Source organism: Tripterygium wilfordii, chromosome 8 (genome assembly GCF_013401445.1).
Source record: "Tripterygium wilfordii isolate XIE 37 chromosome 8, ASM1340144v1, whole genome shotgun sequence".
Taxonomy (NCBI): domain Eukaryota; kingdom Viridiplantae; phylum Streptophyta; class Magnoliopsida; order Celastrales; family Celastraceae; genus Tripterygium; species Tripterygium wilfordii.
This window is the reverse complement of record NC_052239.1, coordinates 1,277,199-1,296,171: the sequence shown is the minus strand read 5'-3', so window position 1 is coordinate 1,296,171 and position 18,973 is coordinate 1,277,199. Positions and strand designations below refer to the sequence as shown.

Below are 18,973 nucleotides of genomic sequence, written 5' to 3'. Positions count from 1 at the left end.
TGTGTGTGTTGGACCGTTGGTGGTTGTTTTATAGTACAGATTCGGGGCTTACAAGTATGTCAGATAAGTTCCTGATATAAAATTCTCCCAAAGTAAATCTGCGTCTTGGAAAATATGCGATTATTCCTTGTGTTTTATTTCCCGGGCACGCGTTTACTGTACTTTGTATTCTATAGTCTTTACAATAGATTTTCAAAAGTTTCTTTGTTAAACAATGCTGTGATTAGTTTTTTAATGACAGGTTAAGTTCATTATCTTATATACTTACATCACAAATTTTTCTCAGTAATTTGGGTCTAGCATTTTTAGTTAAGGGCCATAAGACCATTATATATAGAGGAATAATGCTTGAGACCCCCAAAAAGTGACCCCAAAAGATCCCCATTTAATGTGGAGTGTTGGATGTGAAGTGGGCTCTATATGTATGTTTTTAATCAATGGTTATTTTAATGCCACTTAGATTTGGGGGACTTTTGGGGGTCAAATTTTGGGGGTCTCTAGCATTGTCCTATATAGAGAGAGGGTTTCTCAGGTGCAGGATCTCGCACCTCAGAAACGTGTGGATCTACCAAAAAATGGATAGGTCAACATAAAAAGTAAGTGTGGGGCCCAATACATGTGGTCCTATGCTTGCTAAAACCTGCCTAAAACGGTAAGTCCACACAGTTCTCAAATGCGGAATTTCGCGTATGAGAACCAACATGTGTGTGTATATATACATATAAGAATTTTTGTATCTATGTATATGAATTATCTCATGCAGGAATTCTTGAAATTTCCATTCCCATTCCTATTCCCGTTTTTGTCCCCATTCTCGTTCCTGTTCTCATTCCCACACTAACCAAACACAACGTTAATTTCCGAGTCTTTTCTTGTGCACATTTGTAGTGCTCTTCAACAGAGTCTTTTTTGCATGGAAAAAAAAAAAAAAAACTAATGCACCATAGATTGAGGTATCATTTGATTCCAAACGGGAATGGGAACCGAAACAAGAAAGTGATTGGAATGGAAATGAGAACAATTTGGTGTTTTTTTGATAACGAAAAGAATTGGAATAAGAATGATAGTTGTAAATATTGGTGTACAGCAGTAAATATTGAAAAGGAATAGGAATAGCTCGTGAACGACCATAATAACTAGAGTGAAATGACAAGTGAGATTTATTATTTTGGATCCTACATATTCTTATTCAACAGTGAAAATATAAGTTTGAATCTTAAATCCACATGAAAGAATTCCTTTATATATATCAAGATTCTCATTTACGGACGTTCGTATTACGTGTAAATGAGCGTGCATATAAGATCAACCCTCTTTGTGTTGTGTCATCTTTTATGTTCATAAATTATATATACAGCCCATACGAGCGTGTGTTTTCACTATGTGTGGGGCCCAAACTTGTGGGACCCAAAGTAAAAAATAAAAAATATTATGGTGTGTTAGTGAAAAAAATGGACTCCCGTAACGTGAAAATCTTGCTGTATATATATATATTAAAAGGAAGAAAGATTACATTTTGCTAGATGGGGGATGTAGTTGTTGGGCCATCCTTTTATGTTCCTAAATTATGGTGTGGAGATAAGAAGACCGTTTTGGCACATCATCTCTTACAATAAAAAATACCTAACCAAATACAAAATAGCTATGTCCACGTCATTGGTCTTACTCGGGCTGCCGCGTCCTGGATGAGATTGTGGACGTGGAGAAAACACTTGAATTTGATAGCAACCTGGCTCCACCTCACGGATGAGCTCTTTTTTACATTACCTACCCAAATTTTGTAATGACATGTGGGGACGTGGGCTACATTTATTTTATAAAAGGATGAGTAGGAGCGATTCGGGTAGATATCTCTTTAAGCGTGATCAATCGGCAGGGTCGTCTTCAGGGGAGGCCGGTAAGGCAATTGCCTAGGGCCTCTCATGAGAGGGGCCTCACTTTTTATTAAGAAAAAATATTCTAATATATATTGCTATTTAAGAAAACAAGCCTATTAGCCCAAACACAAAATGACACGCCATCACACATATAAAAATTAAAAAATGTAATTTATTGACGTAAAACTTTGATTGTCGTGTAACAAATCAAATTCAAACATACAAGTGAGGGTCATAATTGTAAAATAAGAATTAAAGAATTGAAAGAACACCAGTAAAGGCCAAAGAGTAAGACTATATGAGAACATGTTCCATTGTTTGTCATCTACTCGTCTTATTGAAAAAAGGTTTTGAGAGAGAGTCGGAGATAGAAAGAGAAGGAAAGTCACCGGTAAATCACCTATTATATATTTCTATTGTTTTGGGCCTTTTGACACACTTAATTAGAAATTGGCAAATTCTTATTTGTTTTTCTAAACCCTAATTTCCTTTTTTCTTTTTTTTTTGTTAGGTTTGCTTGTGATTGAGAAATCATGACAAGTAAAAGAAAATTCGAATAAGGAAGTTCGAAGAGGAAGAAGAAAGAAAGACAAGATAAACTCACACAATCTTTCACGGGATCTATGAATAGGTATGTAAAACCTACAAATATGCCGTCAAATTTAACTGAGAGTGCGACTACTGGTGAAAGTTTGCCAAAGAATAAAAAACTATCTCCGATCAACTATGTCACAAGATAGATTGAACGGTTTGGCCATATTGTCTATTGAGAAAAAAATGGCAGCTAAACTTGATCACAACAATTTAATTGACAATTTTGCACACCAAAAGGCTAGAAGAGTATTAACCTTTTCTTCTTAGATTTAGTTTAGTGTTATTTGGTTTCATTTGATGTAATAAATTTATAAGTTTGAGTTGCTTAATTTATTGGATATTGGTGATAATTTATGTGTATTCAAGAACTAATTATATTGCATTTTGGATTTACTAGATATGTTGGATTTTAGATTTATAAAAAAAAAAATTTAGGGGGATGAGGGCCTCATTTTCTTAACTTGTCTAGGGCCTCCAAAATGCTGGAGACGGCCCTGTCAATCGGATTAATCATTTATTGTCAAATGTTCGATTTGAGCCATAACTATTTTTCAAAGGGCGACTATGTCCCCACAATCTCAACTCACAATGAGTCATTCTTCACAAATGTATGTGAGACCCAAAATTTTCACAATCCATACAGATGAAGTTTGGCCAAATCTTTTATTTCTACGGACATTAAACCCACAACCCTTTTGAGCAAAATCAACTCTTGCCAATGAGGCTATTAAACTCATTGGTACACGCGGGGTACGCTGTGTATGGTACATTTAGTCAACAGTCCATATTTCCCCATATTTTGTATGAAAAGTTATGCGGAAAATAGAGTCCTAGGCTTCATTCCCTTCCCTTGTAGAGAAAATGAATTGCTCATTGCATCAATAGAATTGAACCTAATTGCTTTCTTACCGGCCTGGCTCTCTAACAGGGGATGAACCAAACTATGTAAAGATTCTGACTCTACTCATTCATGAACAAAAGGACGATCCCAATAAATGGAAAAGGGAAGTGTCATTACGCCCCACAAAAATTTTCGAGACTTCCGCGACTAAAGCCAAAAAGGTTTGATAAGGAAAAAAATCAAGGCCAAGATTTTCCAAAGTTGTAAACTTTACATTTTAGTTTTGTTTATTTCCATATGAATAAGAATAACCAATCATACTTGGCTTCTTGCATTGCCTACCGAACTAAATTCTTGTAATTTTAATGACTGAGATGTGATTAGGAGCTTAAATTAGGGACGCCCACCAAAAAGTCCGTTCGATTTGTCAAATTCCCATTAATTTTCCTTCCTCTTCTCTCCCTGAAATTTTGTGATTATCCCATCTACCTACTCGCCGCCACTTCATACCCAACAAAGGCAACGACTAGCAGCTCCCTGACCTATAAATACACAGCTCTCCAACTGCTCATTCATCACCCTCTTCGCTTAATCTAATCCTGGTTTCTGGGTTTTGCTCAATCTTAGTCTTAAGGCAGCCATGAACGCTCTTGCAGCTACTAACCGTAATTTTCGTCATGCTGCACGTATTCTTGGGTTGGACTCAAAGCTTGAAAGGAGTCTCTTGATTCCTTTCAGAGAGATCAAGGTACTGAAAATTTTACTGCAGTTCTTGTATATTTGCATTTGATTGTTGGTTCGATCTTGTTGAGATGTATTGTGGGTGTGGGGCTTCTGTGTGTTCAGGTGGAGTGCACGATTCCCAAGGACGATGGGAGCTTGGTGTCTTACGTTGGATTCAGAGTGCAGCACGATAATGCACGCGGCCCAATGAAAGGTGGAATCAGATATCATCCTGAGGTGATCATTCCCCTTTTCTGTTTCAATTATTGTCTTTTGTTTCCTTTCATGTTGGGATTGTAGTTTTGGATTTTTGTTTTTAGATTCAAGTTTGTGGAACTTATTACTACCCCTTTGGATTTATTCAAGGAAAAAGTTGGTTAAACTTCAATTGTTCTTAGTTTTTTCAAGTGCAGTTGTTTTGGCGTGATTACGAGTTGTGATCACTAAAGCCTGAAGAATTTATGATTTTTCAGTTGTATAAGAATTCTCGTCTCTGTTAGATGACATAGAGCCTAAAATGTATTTAACTTCAATGATTATACAAAACTTGATGGTTCTTTTACTTAAAATGATTTGATGATCAAACACACATCATGCTGGTTTATTCTTGATTGATGCCTTCTAGGATTTGCTTCTTCAGTCTGTGACGAGGGTTGTCTTGTTCTAGCTAAACTCTTTGACTTGATCCTGTCTATGCTTGAGCACAGAGCAACACAGGAAACCAGACAATTTGATGTGATTTTAAGCTTTTAGATCTAGATTCACCAAGGCGATCTTGATCTTTAGTTCTATCCAAATTAATAAGTCTTCCTTGTGAAGTACTTGAGTGAATATGTCTAGTTAATACATATTTACCTCACAGATTCGGCTCATATCGTATCCACATGTCGAAATGAGGGTGAAGAAGGATGTGATGATGAATTAATGCACTGAACTATTACTGAAATGCTCATTTTGTTTGATTGCAAAGCTTGCACCTTCCGTGTATGTCTTGTATTTCCACTACTTTAGATTTTTAATTTATTTTTTCTTGACGCAAGCTTTAAATATCAGAAATTTACTTTTGTTGCATTGTCTTTATGTGTCCCAGAATGGTGTAAGGAATGTAATGATGGTTTTTTTTTTTTTTGGTTTTGTCTACTACATTTGGATTATGGAAATATCTTATATGTTTGTGGAATTACATCTGGGATTTTATGCATCAATTTTTCGTTGGGGATTAGGGTAATGAAGTTGTCTGAATGTTTTCAACCATTGAACTTGACAATGGGTTTAATATTTTTTTAGGTTGACCCTGATGAAGTTAATGCCCTGGCTCAATTGATGACATGGAAGACTGCCGTAGTGAACATTCCATATGGTGGGGCAAAGGGTGGAATCGGATGCTCCCCAGGGGACCTAAGTAAGAGTGAGTTGGAACGTCTTACTCGTGTCTTCACTCAGAAGATCCACGACCTCATTGGCATTCATGCGGATGTTCCAGCACCAGATATGGGTACTAATGCTCAGGTTAACGCTTCTACCGAGTGATCTTTGTCCCCATTTTTATATAGGTATACTGCATCCAGAAATGGGTGTCCATATCTTGTTCCCTGGTATGAAAAAGATATTCTTAATCATGGAAATGACATATATGAACAGACTATGGCATGGATTCTGGATGAGTACTCGAAATTTCATGGTCATTCCCCAGCTGTTGTGACTGGAAAGCCTATAGTAAGTATTAAGGATGGACGTTTCCAAGTTTCTGTATTTCGATGTCAAATAAATCTCTTAACTCTGAATAGAGTGCGACCTGCTAACCTCTATGCCTCGCATACATATATCTGTTTTTTAGGATCTTGGAGGATCACTTGGCAGGGACGCTGCAACTGGGCGTGGTGTTGTTTTTGCAACAGAAGCTTTACTTGCTGACTATGGGAAGTCAATTGAGGGTTTGACTTTTGCTGTTCAGGTAAAAAAAGTTGATGTTATGCCTCACTTTAACAGACGTAAACATATTGTAAATTTGTTACGAAAATATTTATTGTTGCTGATTTTTCTAGGGCTTTGGAAATGTGGGTTCCTGGGCTGCAAGGCTTATACATGAAAGAGGTGGTAAGGTTATTGCCGTGAGTGACATCACTGGGGCAGTTAGGAACCCAAATGGAATTGATATTCCAGAGCTGCTGAAGCATAAAGAGGAGACTCGCAGCCTAGCCAATTTTAATGGAGCGGATCAGATGGATCCTAATGAACTGCTCATTCATGAATGTGATGTCCTCATCCCATGCGCATTAGGTGGCGTTTTGAACAGGTTCAACCCTCAATGCTGAGCAAATTACTCCCTGCTTTTGAATTTTTATTCCTTTTTTTAATGTAAAATTGTTGCATGTTTTATCCTTTTTCAATATTACTCTTCTATAATGAGGAAGAAGGGAATTGCTGCTTTGACCAAGTAGGTTATTCAAGGGTAGTTAATGTGGTTTTACTCAGGCATAGTGCATGTCTGAGCAATTCCTTCAGATTTTATTTAGTAGGTTGAACAATATTGCTGGTCAAATATAATGTGAGCCGTTGCAATGGGTTTGCTTATATAGATAAAATAGGAGCTCCTGGAATAAAAAGATCCTGTAAAAGGAAACCTGTTTTAGGGTTTTTTGTTTTGATGTAACCCAACCAATCTTTACTAAATCACAGTGTTTGTCTTATGAAGGGAAAATGCTGCTGATGTGAAAGCCAAGTTCATCATAGAGGCAGCTAACCATCCTACTGATCCAGAAGCTGATGAAGTATGATGACACTACTATTTCCTTGCTCTAATTTACTGAAAAGTTGCAGCTTTTAACAATGGAAATTTAATGTTACAGATTCTATCTAAGAAAGGAGTCATTGTTCTCCCTGATATATATGCAAATGCTGGAGGTGTAACTGTCAGTTATTTCGAGTGGGTTCAGGTAACATACTAACAACAGAAAAACCCTCCTCTCTTGTTGATATTATCAATGGAAAACCAGAAAGTACGGGAAAAAGATGAAAGATATTATCTCATGAAATATTTGAATCACACTGGCAAGAATATTAACTGGTTTACTAGTGATTGCATTGTTACGTGATTAAGACTTTCATAGAGATAACAGTAACATACTAGAACATTGTCCAAATTTGCAGAATATTCAAGGTTTTATGTGGGATGAAGACAAGGTGAATAGCGAGCTTCAGACATACATGACTCGAGCTTTTCATAAAATAAAGAGTATGTGCCACTCCCACAACTGCAACCTCCGGATGGGTGCCTTCACACTTGGGGTTGACCGAGTTGCACGTGCGACCTTGCTAAGAGGATGGGAAGCATGAACGCCATGCCCCCTTCTCCATTTTTCTCTTGCTTCTCTTCCTCCTTTATACTTGAAAGTTGAAACCCCTTGTCATTGCTGAAATAATTTTCTCTGAAATAATGTTTTTATCTTTCATTAGGTTAATTTTTTTGCAGTTTATGTTGTCAAAGAAATTGAAGAGAATTTATTGGGGGAATTCATTTTATAAAAGACTATGATACTTTTATTTCTGTTCTAGTTGTTGTTGCTGCTGTTACTGCTGCATTGGTGATGAAAAAACTCGATTTCTGTACGCATAATGAATTGCAACTGACCCTTTTCACATCAGCTCGCCATTTTAATTTTGGGAAGAATGATCATTGAGTAGCTTTTATTGATATCCTGGTATTTCTCATTTGTCCCTTTAGATGCAGATATATTTTCAACCAAAAAAATAAGCTGAAAACTTGGTTTCAACAACTATGGCTTCCTTAGCCATTTCTACTTCATTGCAGAGAGCCAGTGGCTCTATTCATGTAACAAAGAGGCTACGGCCTTTTAGCTAGTCCTGTTAGTTCGTTAGAAACTAAGCAGGACACTCATGTTAGGACTCTGAATGTGGAAGGCCAAAATATAGGAGATCAACTGCAGACGTCTGGTTTACAGGCTATGATAAAATCAGGGAATGCTGGTAGTAAGTTGAAGCATTGGTCTGATATAATTCCTTGTGTGCCAAAGTTCGCGGATACTCTCTTGAAGAATGGAACTTGAGGTCTGGATATGTTTGTGAAGGAACGCAAGATGGATTGGGACAGTTTAAACTTCTTGTATGTTCCAAGCACGAGCTTTCTTTCCGCTGGTTCCATGACTCTGTTTAGAGCGTAACTAACCATGGAACAAAAGTTCAAGGCAGATGACTCTAAGGTCGGGAATTCGAACTAATTGAGAGTATTTCCCTAGGATTTTTCTGGTTTTGTGGGTCTATACACTTTCGGGAAAGTGTGAGAGGCCCTATTTCTCCTGCATTCTTGCATAGGTTTTGACTCAATCTTACACTCTTACTTGTCATCAGCGTGGTGTACACTATTCTGACATCTCGAGATTTATGCTCACTCAACTATCCAAAGAGCGTTGCTTACACAGTTGCCAAAGCCAAAAGGATAACTAAAATTTCATGAATATTTTACTCTCTTACGAGATCCAAACTAATCTATCGGCTTGTAACTCGGCCCACTAAAAAATAAAAGCCCATATCACTATTAGATGGGCCATCAACAGCATCCTTGACTCTATCGGCCTGTAACTCGGCCCACTAAAAAATAAAAGCCCATATCACTATCAAATGGGCCATCAACAACATCCTTGACTTCGTAAAACAAAATAGGGTGTCGCTATTTGCACACAAATTTGGACTCAATACACACATATTTTTTTAAAATATTTTAGTTTGCCAATTTATCCTTAAATGAAATTACTTTAAAACCTATCTACTTTTTGCACCCATATTTTTTACTCAATACAATACAATTAATTTAACTTTGTAACCCTAATCTTTTAGTAGAAGGATCGTTCTCCTCTCGCCTCCTATCTTCTCTTAGTCTTTCATCTTTCTCCCAATATTGGATATTCATGGATTACAAGAACAATATTATGACAGAGAATTCAATGTCTTCACCTAGTTACATTGAAGAAGAGAGGAAATTTGTTGAAAATTATGAAAAAAAAAACAACACTACAGAGAATCTCGTAGAAAACAATGAAGAGAGCGATATTGGACAAAATCCCCCCAATAAAGTAAGTATATAATTTTTTATTTTAATTGTGTTAATATGATATTGGTAAACCCTTCCATGTTTGACGGCGGAGGACATAAGATTTATCCTCCAATATGGAAATTTTAACCACCATCTTTTTATTTTCGAGTGTAGTATATAATTAGGAATTGATTGTTATCGTGATTTGACATTCTCTTTGTTGTTTCACTGCAAAAAAGGTATGCAAGATTTTATTAGAATTTTTTCCAATAATATGAAGTCTTTTTTGTCTATTTCTCCTTAATATAATTCAATAATATCAAGTTTTTTGTGTCTATTTCTCCACTTTCTAAACTTAATCTACAGAATTGATTTTGAAATAACTGTCAAAAATATTTTAATGATTATTAAAGGAAGGAGGTTGAGATATATATGGATGGGGAAAGGGTAGTTTAGGATATTCAATATTATATAATTAATATGTATAAAAGGGTTTTTTAGGAAACTCAACGTGTGTATTGAAAACCAATTAAGAGTATATTAAGTAATTGTGTGCGTTGAGTTGAATATCGTGTGTAAATATCGGCTCCCAACAAAATAATCGTCAGAATATGAACTACGGACCTAAAACCCTAGCGCAACTGCTATAAATTCACAGACCCAAACTAATTATCAGCCGCTCTCGGTCTCTTCCTCCCATCATTTGCTTGGTAGTCTAGTTAACTATTCTTCGTTGTTTGTTGTCTTCGTGTTTTTGATGTTTTGGTTCTCTTTTTGCTTCCTCTAATTGGGGAGAAGATCGCGGTGATGACTCACTGAAATTCAAGCTCAACAGACCGGAATGCAGGCTTCTCTTTCGAGAACTTTGCGTGTCGACCACCCCGCTGAACTGAGCGATCTCTCTCTCCCCTTTTTTATGAATCAACGAGTCCTGTTTGGATATATTATCGTTGCTAATTGGTATTTGAGCTTTTTCTTTTATTGAATTTTTCATAGAGACTTGTTCTGAGTTGGGGATATTGGAGATTACAATGAGGATCCTTAGCTCCCTCTTCTGATTAGAGTTGAAGAGATTGGCTGGCAGAATCGAACCTATAACTTTTATATAGCCATCACTGAGTAATCATCCAATCCCCAACTCTGAAAATTTTCAAAGAGTATGCAAAAAGTTCCCATTCCGCCTGGAAGACAGACAGGAATTCTCAATTCCGGAGAAGAGCGGAACACCATTCAATTCCGGAATGTTGTCTGTCAAACCAAACGACGGAACTCCGTTTGGGAACGGAATTGACTGTTCTGTTCCGGCCGGAACAGTCATACCAAACATAGCGTTAGGTCATTTTTTTATCTTTTTTTACCGAGGAACACGTAGCCTAGCAGTGGACGTATGTGTAGTGGATTTCTGTTGAAAACACGTGAAACGGGCCATGGAAAGTCAGTTTTCTCAAGCCTCGGGCTAAGCCCAACACATTCATAGCCCCTCATCCACTTGGGCCAAAGCAACGGACCAAGCCCAAAATTAATACACCGAGTTAACCTGGATTTCTCTTTGGCCCAAAAGAACCAACTAGCAATCAAGAAGCCCAAAAAGTAATTGAATCTGCATTGGTTTTTCTTTTTTCGCCCTCTGCGTTTTTTGTGATGTGATAACTAATGCTAATATTTACAACAATAGAAAATTTCAGCCTTTGTTCGGCCAAAAATACTAACAATATCAGTATTAATACTAAGAATCTTTGTCCTAGTTGTTCCAAATGCTGATACATGATCCATGTAAAATTCATATGAAATCGTGTGTATTTATCTCAACATTTGATATATTTGGGACCAAAATATTTTTTGAGATGGTTGGAACAAAATATATTAAGATCCGGAAGACGTACGGCTGGTAGCAGACCACCAAAACCTGAGTGCTAGCAGCACATTGAATAGAAGAAAACCCACCAAAGACAACCCAAAGATTTCCTACCAAACCAGGCTGTAAAGACGAAATGCCAATCTGTACATTGCCACTACTACAAAATCTTCAACATGCCAATGAAAGCACACACAAAACAAAATTAAGCAAGTTTACTATTGATTTCCACATGGACTTGAGCTAACATTACTACTACTACAATACTATTACTGCCTAAATCTCCCAACAAAGCTTTAATTTAAACAGCCAGTTGCTTTTGATGGGTGGAGTCATCTTCATTGAAACAGCGAAGGTGAAGCTGCTTTAGTTGATGATGCAGAGGCTCTATTACTAGTTGTGGAGGAGATTGCTTCAACATTTCTCTTTCAAGGAAAGAACAGTATGTGTAGAAGGTGTTGGGCGTCACGTTTAGTTCAAAGCCCAGCCCAAACAAGAAGTCTACTTCAAGAAGATTCATCTCTGTTGTGCTGATTCCTCCCACTTTGGCATAGTATGCATTGTTGTAGAATCTACACCAAAAACATAAGGAAAATAAAATCAATTCAAGACAAAGGTCTTTTCTGGGTTCGAGCACCGTGAGACGACGATTTAGAGAAATAAAGTGGTGCAGTCCGATGAATCCACGGTGAATCGGTAAATCCAAAGGTTGATTTGAGTGTGCTGTGAGCTGAGATATTAATGGTTGTTTGGTTAAGTGGGTAAAGTCTAAACAGTGAATGGCCAACTTGATTTAGCTGTCACTTGTGTGCTTTTCTATAATGGCAGCACGATATTATGGTTCCATGTTCGACGAAATGCCTCAAAGAGAAGGAGACAAGATCAGAAGATCTTAGCTGGCATTTTCTGTAATAAAAGACTAACGGTTTTCACATGGGGGGTGGTCGTCTCTTCTTTCCCTTCCTGTTTCACTGTGGATTGCTTCAACTTGTGATGCCTTTTTGCAGCTGATTTATGGAGGCCATTCAATCAAATTGACACTTATATGTAATAATATAATCATGTAAGAGTTTGACCCATTTTACAGAGCAACAAAAAAGACTAAAAAAAAAACTCTGTAAACAAAATCTACCCAGTTTGATCCGAATTTTCGTTCTTTTGATCTTAAGAAAACCTAATTTCATTATGAATTTCCTTATGCAAAATCATTGTGTTATTGATCCAAGTCTGCATCACTCTGGCTTCAATTGGTCAGAGAAACTGAGAAACAGAGATCAATGGCGACATTGAAGAAAACCCAAAAGCTTCACATCCCAAGAAGATCAAGAAAGCCAAGAATTCTCACAGAAGACACAAAACCCAGTTCATGAAACACAAAGAAAATACATTTTTTGAAGTAAAACTTACATGTCATCCATGAATTTGGCAGAGACCAAGACACTGGTGATGAGCAACCTATGAACGTTGAAGGAATTGATAGGCAAAGAAGGCTGTCTCTGAGCGAACCGATGAAGATATACATAAGCAACCACAAAGCAAGACTGGCTACAATTGGCGTACTTGAAGATCCTCTCAAGGTAATTCTGGATGGAGATTGTGGGTCTAGTGAGTCCATGAAAAACAGAGATCTTCTGGGGCTGGAATCGCCGGTTGAGATCGTTCGAATCAGCGACTCGCTGGAGGAGTGTAGAGAGGAAAGATATCGCCTTGGGCATCGCCATGGTCTCTTGTAAATCAGCCATTGAAGCTCTGTTCTCGCTTGAATAATGAGAGTTAGGGGGTTGCTAGTTATCGATGTTGCTTTGCGAGAGTCAATTAAGGAGTTTATAAGGAAACTTGGATGGTGAATTGACATATATGACCTTAGCCTTTTAAAAATAACATACTTGTCTTTCCACTTCTAAAGGGTAGTATTGTAATCAAGAGTTTTGTGGAGGGTAATTGATAGGGAAAAAATCTTGATGGGAGTTGGCATCTTAGTATTGTAATCAAGGGGGTGCCATTATTTAGTTGAAAACTTCCAATTATGTCATTAGTTACAATTTTTTGGCGTGTATGGGTATCACGTGTTTAGAACGTGAAAATAATGTCGTTATGTAATTTAAAGTTAAGACCGTATACATATGTCATTTTGAACCTGTAAATGTAACGGAAATTTCACGCACTCATTTCGATAATTTTATCTCTCGGGATAATAGGGCAAGTTTAGTGAGAAATTTTACATGTATTTTCCTTATTTTATCTAATAGCCCTTATTTTTCATAGTTAAAAATTATATACACATTACTTAAGGGGCACAATAGGGGGAAGAAGGTGGGGTTTCTTTATTGTTCTAAGTAGGAGTGGGAAATTAGTGTTGTGATTACTTCACTTCTAAAGAAAGTAAATATTTGCTCTATAGGTTTATGTATGTAGTAGATCTTGAGCAAACCGGCTGACCACTAAATTGGTTTAATTCTCATTTAATGGTTGTAATAAACATGAAGGATTCATGGATCTAGAAACTGGTTTAGATGGGCCTTTGGCCCATGAACGTGCCATCCACCATTTTTTTGTAAGGGTGACAAAAAAAATCAGTTATAGGTACAACAACACACATATTTATCATATATTTACATGTTCATACCTTAATTTTAATTGGATTTTGAACGTATTTAATTGATCAAAATCAATTTAATTCTATCATTCGGATCTGAAAAAGTTTTTTCAATTACTGGATCAATATGTCAGAGACGGATCTTGGCCTACCTGTGACCGGCCAATAGGCACTCTTTGGGCGGTCTTGATCCACTAACTGACTTGGGAAGATAGCAAGAACTCAGAGTTTTGTCAATTACTGGCATCAATATGAAAGTAAGTTGTCCTATTATCTATTTATTAATAACATAATCCGGACGAGTTACCTCTTTCTCGGCTACGGGCGCAAATGGTTTTCGAGCCGATAAGGCTCCGTTTGGTGGAGCTTATTTATTGTCAAAATAATATGCTATTTGAAACTCTTTTTTTTGGAGCTTATAAACTAGCTTATGTGAGGTGTTCGGTAAAGTTTATTTTGAAGCTGATAATAAGCTTTATCAAACATGCTATATAGCACTCAAGTATGCCAAACCTAACTAACTGGTCACTCCTGCTAATCCTTAATTAGCCTTAATTAAGCATGAGCATTAATCAATAATGAAGAAAAAGAACATCCCATGATGTTCTTACCATCCACAAGGATTATTAAGTAAAGAATAATCTTAATTAATGGGTTTGTTGTTAAGTGTCTGAAGGATTAAAAATGGAGCTGGTTTTGGTAGGATCAAATTGGTTTACCACCAAACTAATAATTATTGCAGCATATTCTCTTGGCATACATATATTTACACCATTAATCAAAGAAGAAACAAGGATTTATGAGTACTTTGTAATTAATTAAACAAGGCAAAAGGTCAAATCTGGTTGTCGCCTTAATACTCCTTTCCCCCTATTTTCAAAGCGAATCCTACTATGAAAACTCTCTCTTAACTGCTCATTAATGAAGACGACCGGATAGAGATCTGCTTTTGTCTACCAAAAATAATAAAGATCCAAATAATAATCATCCCATAAACATCTTAGCAATGTGTGACATGCATTGATTGAGTGTGATTTTTAATGAGTCCCTTGTTATGATATCATCATACCCAATGAATGCATGACACACACTATTAGGATGCTTATGGGATGGTTATTAATGGGATCCCTATTTACAATCTCGAAACACGATAAAACAAAATAGATAGTTGAGTAAGTTCGTTTGTACAAGGAGTTGTAAGAGCTCTGACCATCAAACTCGCTTCCTTCTCAGTCTCAAATAACATCTACCTAGTACTAGAATGACAGAACTAGGTATGACGAGTATTTATCACAAAATTCAAGAATATTGCTTCGAGTGAAAATCAGATTTAAGATTTTTCAAGTTCATGGGCGCTTTGGTCCCATAAAGATTCACCATTAGGCTACACCCACATGATTAAATATCTTACAAGATCATATGCATAATTATATGTTGAAAAAGATTTTGTTAATTGTTCTCTCTCAGTCTCTCGAATGTTACGAGGTAGTGTACTCGGATAACATACAAGACTACAAAATGCACCAGACATTCTGCTCGCTCGACACTACTACATATACAATTAACGTGGAGGATATTTTTATGTCCAAAAAGGGTCCTATTAAGACCTAAATCGTGCGCCGTCCATGGTAGTCTTAGTCACAAATGGGGTGTTACTTTCATTCTTCTGGTTCACTCATTTATCAATTCCTGGTAGAAACGCTAAGATGCTATAGCGCAAGTGCGCAACATAACACTTTAATCAACGGCAGCACAACAATCAAGCCTAAAAGGTTCAACAAATGTGTTCTCCTTTTTCCCCCTCCACAACAAGTATCCAGTAGTTGCTAGAAAATAAACTGGAATCAAATTGAAAGCAACTAGGAAATCGATTCCCCAGACAGCTCACCCAAAAAGAGAGAAAAAAAAGGGTTCAGATTCTGAAACTTGTGTACAAAATAAACATCAAAAGTACCGAATAGAAATGCAATCCTTTGATCATTTGATTCATTTCATAACTTGAATTAATAGGACCATACATACAATTTATTCAGTCCCCAAAAAAGACAAGCTCCATGGACTAGACGAATATCCGCATTTCAGGCAACTGACATTCTTAACAGCCAAATGGTATCCATAAGCAGGGAAACACACCACTAGTATACATATATCGATAAAGGACAGAAGACACCATGATTAGTTACCTACACATAATAGCATCCCCAGTATGGAGAAATATAAAAACCTAGGTAATTCTTTTATATTATAAAGCACAATTCTATAAAGAGTCATAATACAAGAACACGAAGAATCCAATCTAGGCTGATATTTGCCTGTGTTTACGCATTAAAATTAGCCATAGCATCGGATAGGATCATTGCAGCCTTTTGCAGCAGATTGCTTGAATCCAAACCGGCCCCCTTTCTCAAGGTACTGCTGGTGGTACTCTTCAGCTCGGTAGAATTTCTTGGCTGGCAGGATCTCAGTAACAATCTTTCTGTTCAAGAGCTTCTGCTGTTTTTCCAAACTTTCTCGTGCTGCATTTTCCTGCTCAGGCGTGTAGAAGTATAACCCCGATCTGTACTGGGTTCCAACATCATTACCCTGCCGATAGGGATTTAACAGTGTGTAAGCATTCGCAAAAATGACAAGCCAGGCAGCCACACAGAATTCCACTTACAACAATATGCACAAATTGAAAATGATTAAAATTCAGAGCACAATCAATTACTAGGTTGAGTAATTAATCCATCCAGGTGAACATTTAGTAAATCAGTACCTACGAGTGAGATGATGCTCATGAAAATTTACATGGAGAAAATGACTTTTGACAATTGTGACCTATTAGCATAACTACGAAAAATCACCTGCAAATGCAATCTCAAAAGAATCAATGACTCATACTTGTAACAAAAGATAATGAAATTTCAGTTCTGATCTACCATCAAACCAAGATAGTATTTAGAATACAAAGCCCATACAGGATGACAGCGGGTGGATGCCTCACGGTTATCAGAATTGACATTAAAAATCTGTTTACATCCAGACATTTTCCTAGAACGTCAAAAGCAATAGGACGGTTTTAAAGAAAAAAACACAACAGCTTCAGCAGATAAATGGGCTAATGTCATTAATGTCCCCAACAATTTGAGATTGGCTAATGTCAAAACGTATTGAGAAAACACTATGGGCTTGTTTGGGAATGCTGTGAGGTGCTGTGAGGTGTGGTGTGGTGTTGTGAGTTATAAAACTGTGGTGCTGTGAGGTGAGTTGGAACACAAAAAGCTGTTTGGCGCATCACTTTTAAAACTGTGGTGCGGTGCGGTGTGGTGCTGTGAGGTGCGTTTGGCGTATCTAAATTACGGTTATATTAGATGACTAATAATATTAATATAAAATCACTTAATGTTTATATTGTACATTAATCTAAAATAAAATAATTGACCTAATTTGATTACGTAGGACAATTCAACATACATTGTAAGCGTTTAGGAGTGCTGTGAGGTGTGGTGAGGCGCTGTGAGGTAAAAAGCTGTGGTGCTGTGAGGTGAATTGGAACGCAAAAGCTGTTTGGCGTGTCACAAAAAACTGTGGTGTTATGAGGTGTGTTGCAACTGAACGCAGTGCAAACACACTGCCAAACACCCACTATACCTTCCAATCCAACCCCTTCTGGTCTTTTTGAAAGTTCAAGCTTCAAGGGTTTTCGGTATACAAAATGATGCATCTGGGTAGCAAGATAAGGGGAATATAAGGCAACAGTAAGATCACTTTTATACCTACTAAACCCAACCAAACCCAGCTCTGTTATCAGATCACCTTTATAAATTTATAACTATTATAGAAAGATAAATACAAAAAAAAACCACACTTTTGGGACAACATTTTCGAAGACATACTTTTTTCCCTGAATGCCCCTACTAAACCAAACATCATGCCAAGTGCCAACAATTGCCAACTTTATTTTTCATATAGCTCTACAGATGGAAAACCATAAACTTGCAGGGATGCACCAAAAATGTCGTTAGCATACTTTTAATCTGCACCACCCAAGCAATATTGCTAAATCCATCCAATACCTAACAACCATGGTTAGGCCTTTGTGTGAGCAAAATCCAAGAAGATATTTCAAAGTTCAGAAACTATCGTGTCAACTCATAAATTACACATATCTATTTTCCCTAACTCTAACACAACATAATACAAAATAAACTGCGCATCAGCCACTTGGTGAGAATTAATCCTTAAAAAATGAGAAGAAAAAAAGCATCCCAAGAATAAGGAAAAAAAACCAAATAATATTGTAATGATAATCAAACTCAAATCTGCAAGAAAGACAAACTTCCATAGGTAAAATATTCAATTAAAGGACGAGTGATGTAAGTAGCTACTGAAGTAACTGAACTGAAATCCATTCGACAATCAACACTTAAACACCAAAAGTCTGATCGAAGCTATCAAAATGTAACCATTTCATAGAAATCGACCAAAAGAAAAGAAAATTATCTTTTATCTTCAAAGAAAAACAAAGACTGCTGTTGAATCAGAATGAAACAAGACCAGTACAGTTCAATTATCATACACCAAATATGAAACATCAAACAAGGAGAAATACTAATTAACCCTCTCAAACTCAACCACCTAGAAGAATCACCAAATCAACTAGAGCATGCCAAAAAAAAATTACACCAACAAAATCCAAGCAAGAAATACAGGGGAAAAAGGAAGCACAAACGGATGAGACTCACCTGGCGATTCAGGGTGGTGGGGTCATGCCTAGCCCAGAAAGCATCAAGCAGACTCTCATAGCTACCCGCTTTGGGATCATATTGCACCCTCACCACCTCGTTGTGACCTGTAGTCCCGGTGCAAACATCCTCGTAGGTCGGATTATGCAAAATCCCCTGACTATAACCCACTTCAGTCTTGGTCACGCCCGACACTCTCTGGAACGCCAATTCGACTCCCCAGAAGCATCCGGCGCCGAATTGGGCGAACTGCTGGCCTGGAGCTGGAACATCGTCGTCTGGGCCCTGAGGGATGGAGGAGTCCGTGGCGGATGGGTCTGAGGATTTGGTGCCGAAGCCAAGCTTGTTAAGGATGTTCATGGGAGCTTTGTAGAAAGAGAAGCGTCTGGTGTTTCGAGGAAACGGGGAGGGCTTAGAGAGAGAAAGGAAAGGCTTAGAGAGAGAAAAGAAGGGTTTTGAGATAGAAGAAGAAGAAGAATCGAGAATAGGAGAGGCGAAACAGGCGGAGGAAGAAGCCGCTAGAGCGCGCAGCATTGTGTGACGCGTGAAGTGGCAGGTTGGTTGGTTACGAGGGGACGAAAGCGTAGGTGTTCAGTGTGCATTAGTATATTATGCTTTAAAAAAGTTTTTCAAAGATAATTCGAATTATTACGAATTTTATGCAAAAAATTAAAAATAATTCGTATAAAAAAAGCTCAACAATTCATTTC

At 37.3% G+C, this 18,973-nt stretch overlaps 3 protein-coding genes and 2 non-coding genes across 6 annotated transcripts; 3 read left to right on the top strand and 2 right to left on the bottom strand.

Annotated features, from left to right (window-relative positions):
* The first annotated feature begins 3,749 nt into the window (after positions 1 to 3,749).
* LOC120003249 (glutamate dehydrogenase 2) lies at positions 3,750 to 7,589 on the top strand. Its single transcript, XM_038852143.1, has 9 exons — positions 3,750 to 4,060; positions 4,159 to 4,272; positions 5,323 to 5,544; positions 5,677 to 5,751; positions 5,873 to 5,989; positions 6,081 to 6,331; positions 6,731 to 6,806; positions 6,885 to 6,971; positions 7,186 to 7,589. The coding sequence occupies exons 1-9, from the start codon at positions 3,953 to 3,955 to the stop codon at positions 7,369 to 7,371; spliced, it is 1,236 nt and encodes a 411-aa protein (XP_038708071.1). The 5' UTR covers positions 3,750 to 3,952; the 3' UTR covers positions 7,372 to 7,589.
* A 2,293-nt stretch (positions 7,590 to 9,882) lies between these two features.
* LOC120004644 lies at positions 9,883 to 9,984 on the top strand. Its single transcript, XR_005469574.1, has one exon. It is a non-coding gene; the product is annotated as a small nucleolar RNA Z107/R87 (small nucleolar RNA).
* Positions 9,985 to 10,106: 122 nt separating this feature from the next.
* On the top strand, positions 10,107 to 10,208 carry LOC120004692. The gene has a single exon (XR_005469609.1). It is a non-coding gene; the product is annotated as a small nucleolar RNA R30/Z108 (small nucleolar RNA).
* A 757-nt stretch (positions 10,209 to 10,965) lies between these two features.
* Positions 10,966 to 12,750, bottom strand: LOC120003429 (cyclin-U4-1). The gene is made up of 2 exons (XM_038852417.1): positions 12,348 to 12,750; positions 10,966 to 11,512 (listed from the first exon to the last, which is right to left on the bottom strand). The coding sequence occupies exons 1-2, from the start codon at positions 12,680 to 12,682 to the stop codon at positions 11,242 to 11,244; spliced, it is 606 nt and encodes a 201-aa protein (XP_038708345.1). The 5' UTR covers positions 12,683 to 12,750; the 3' UTR covers positions 10,966 to 11,241.
* Positions 12,751 to 15,491: 2,741 nt separating this feature from the next.
* On the bottom strand, positions 15,492 to 18,893 carry LOC120003378 (peptide methionine sulfoxide reductase A1-like). Of its 2 annotated transcripts, XM_038852347.1 has the most exons (3): positions 18,264 to 18,893; positions 17,168 to 17,242; positions 16,137 to 16,703 (listed from the first exon to the last, which is right to left on the bottom strand). In XM_038852347.1, the coding sequence occupies exons 1-3, from the start codon at positions 18,795 to 18,797 to the stop codon at positions 16,578 to 16,580; spliced, it is 735 nt and encodes a 244-aa protein (XP_038708275.1). In that variant the 5' UTR covers positions 18,798 to 18,893; the 3' UTR covers positions 16,137 to 16,577. The 2 variants fall into 2 exon arrangements, with proteins under 2 accessions (XP_038708274.1, XP_038708275.1); XM_038852346.1 differs by lacking the exons at positions 16,137 to 16,703; positions 17,168 to 17,242 and adding an exon at positions 15,492 to 16,119 and having other exon boundaries at positions 18,264 to 18,853.
* Positions 18,894 to 18,973: the final 80 nt, after the last annotated feature.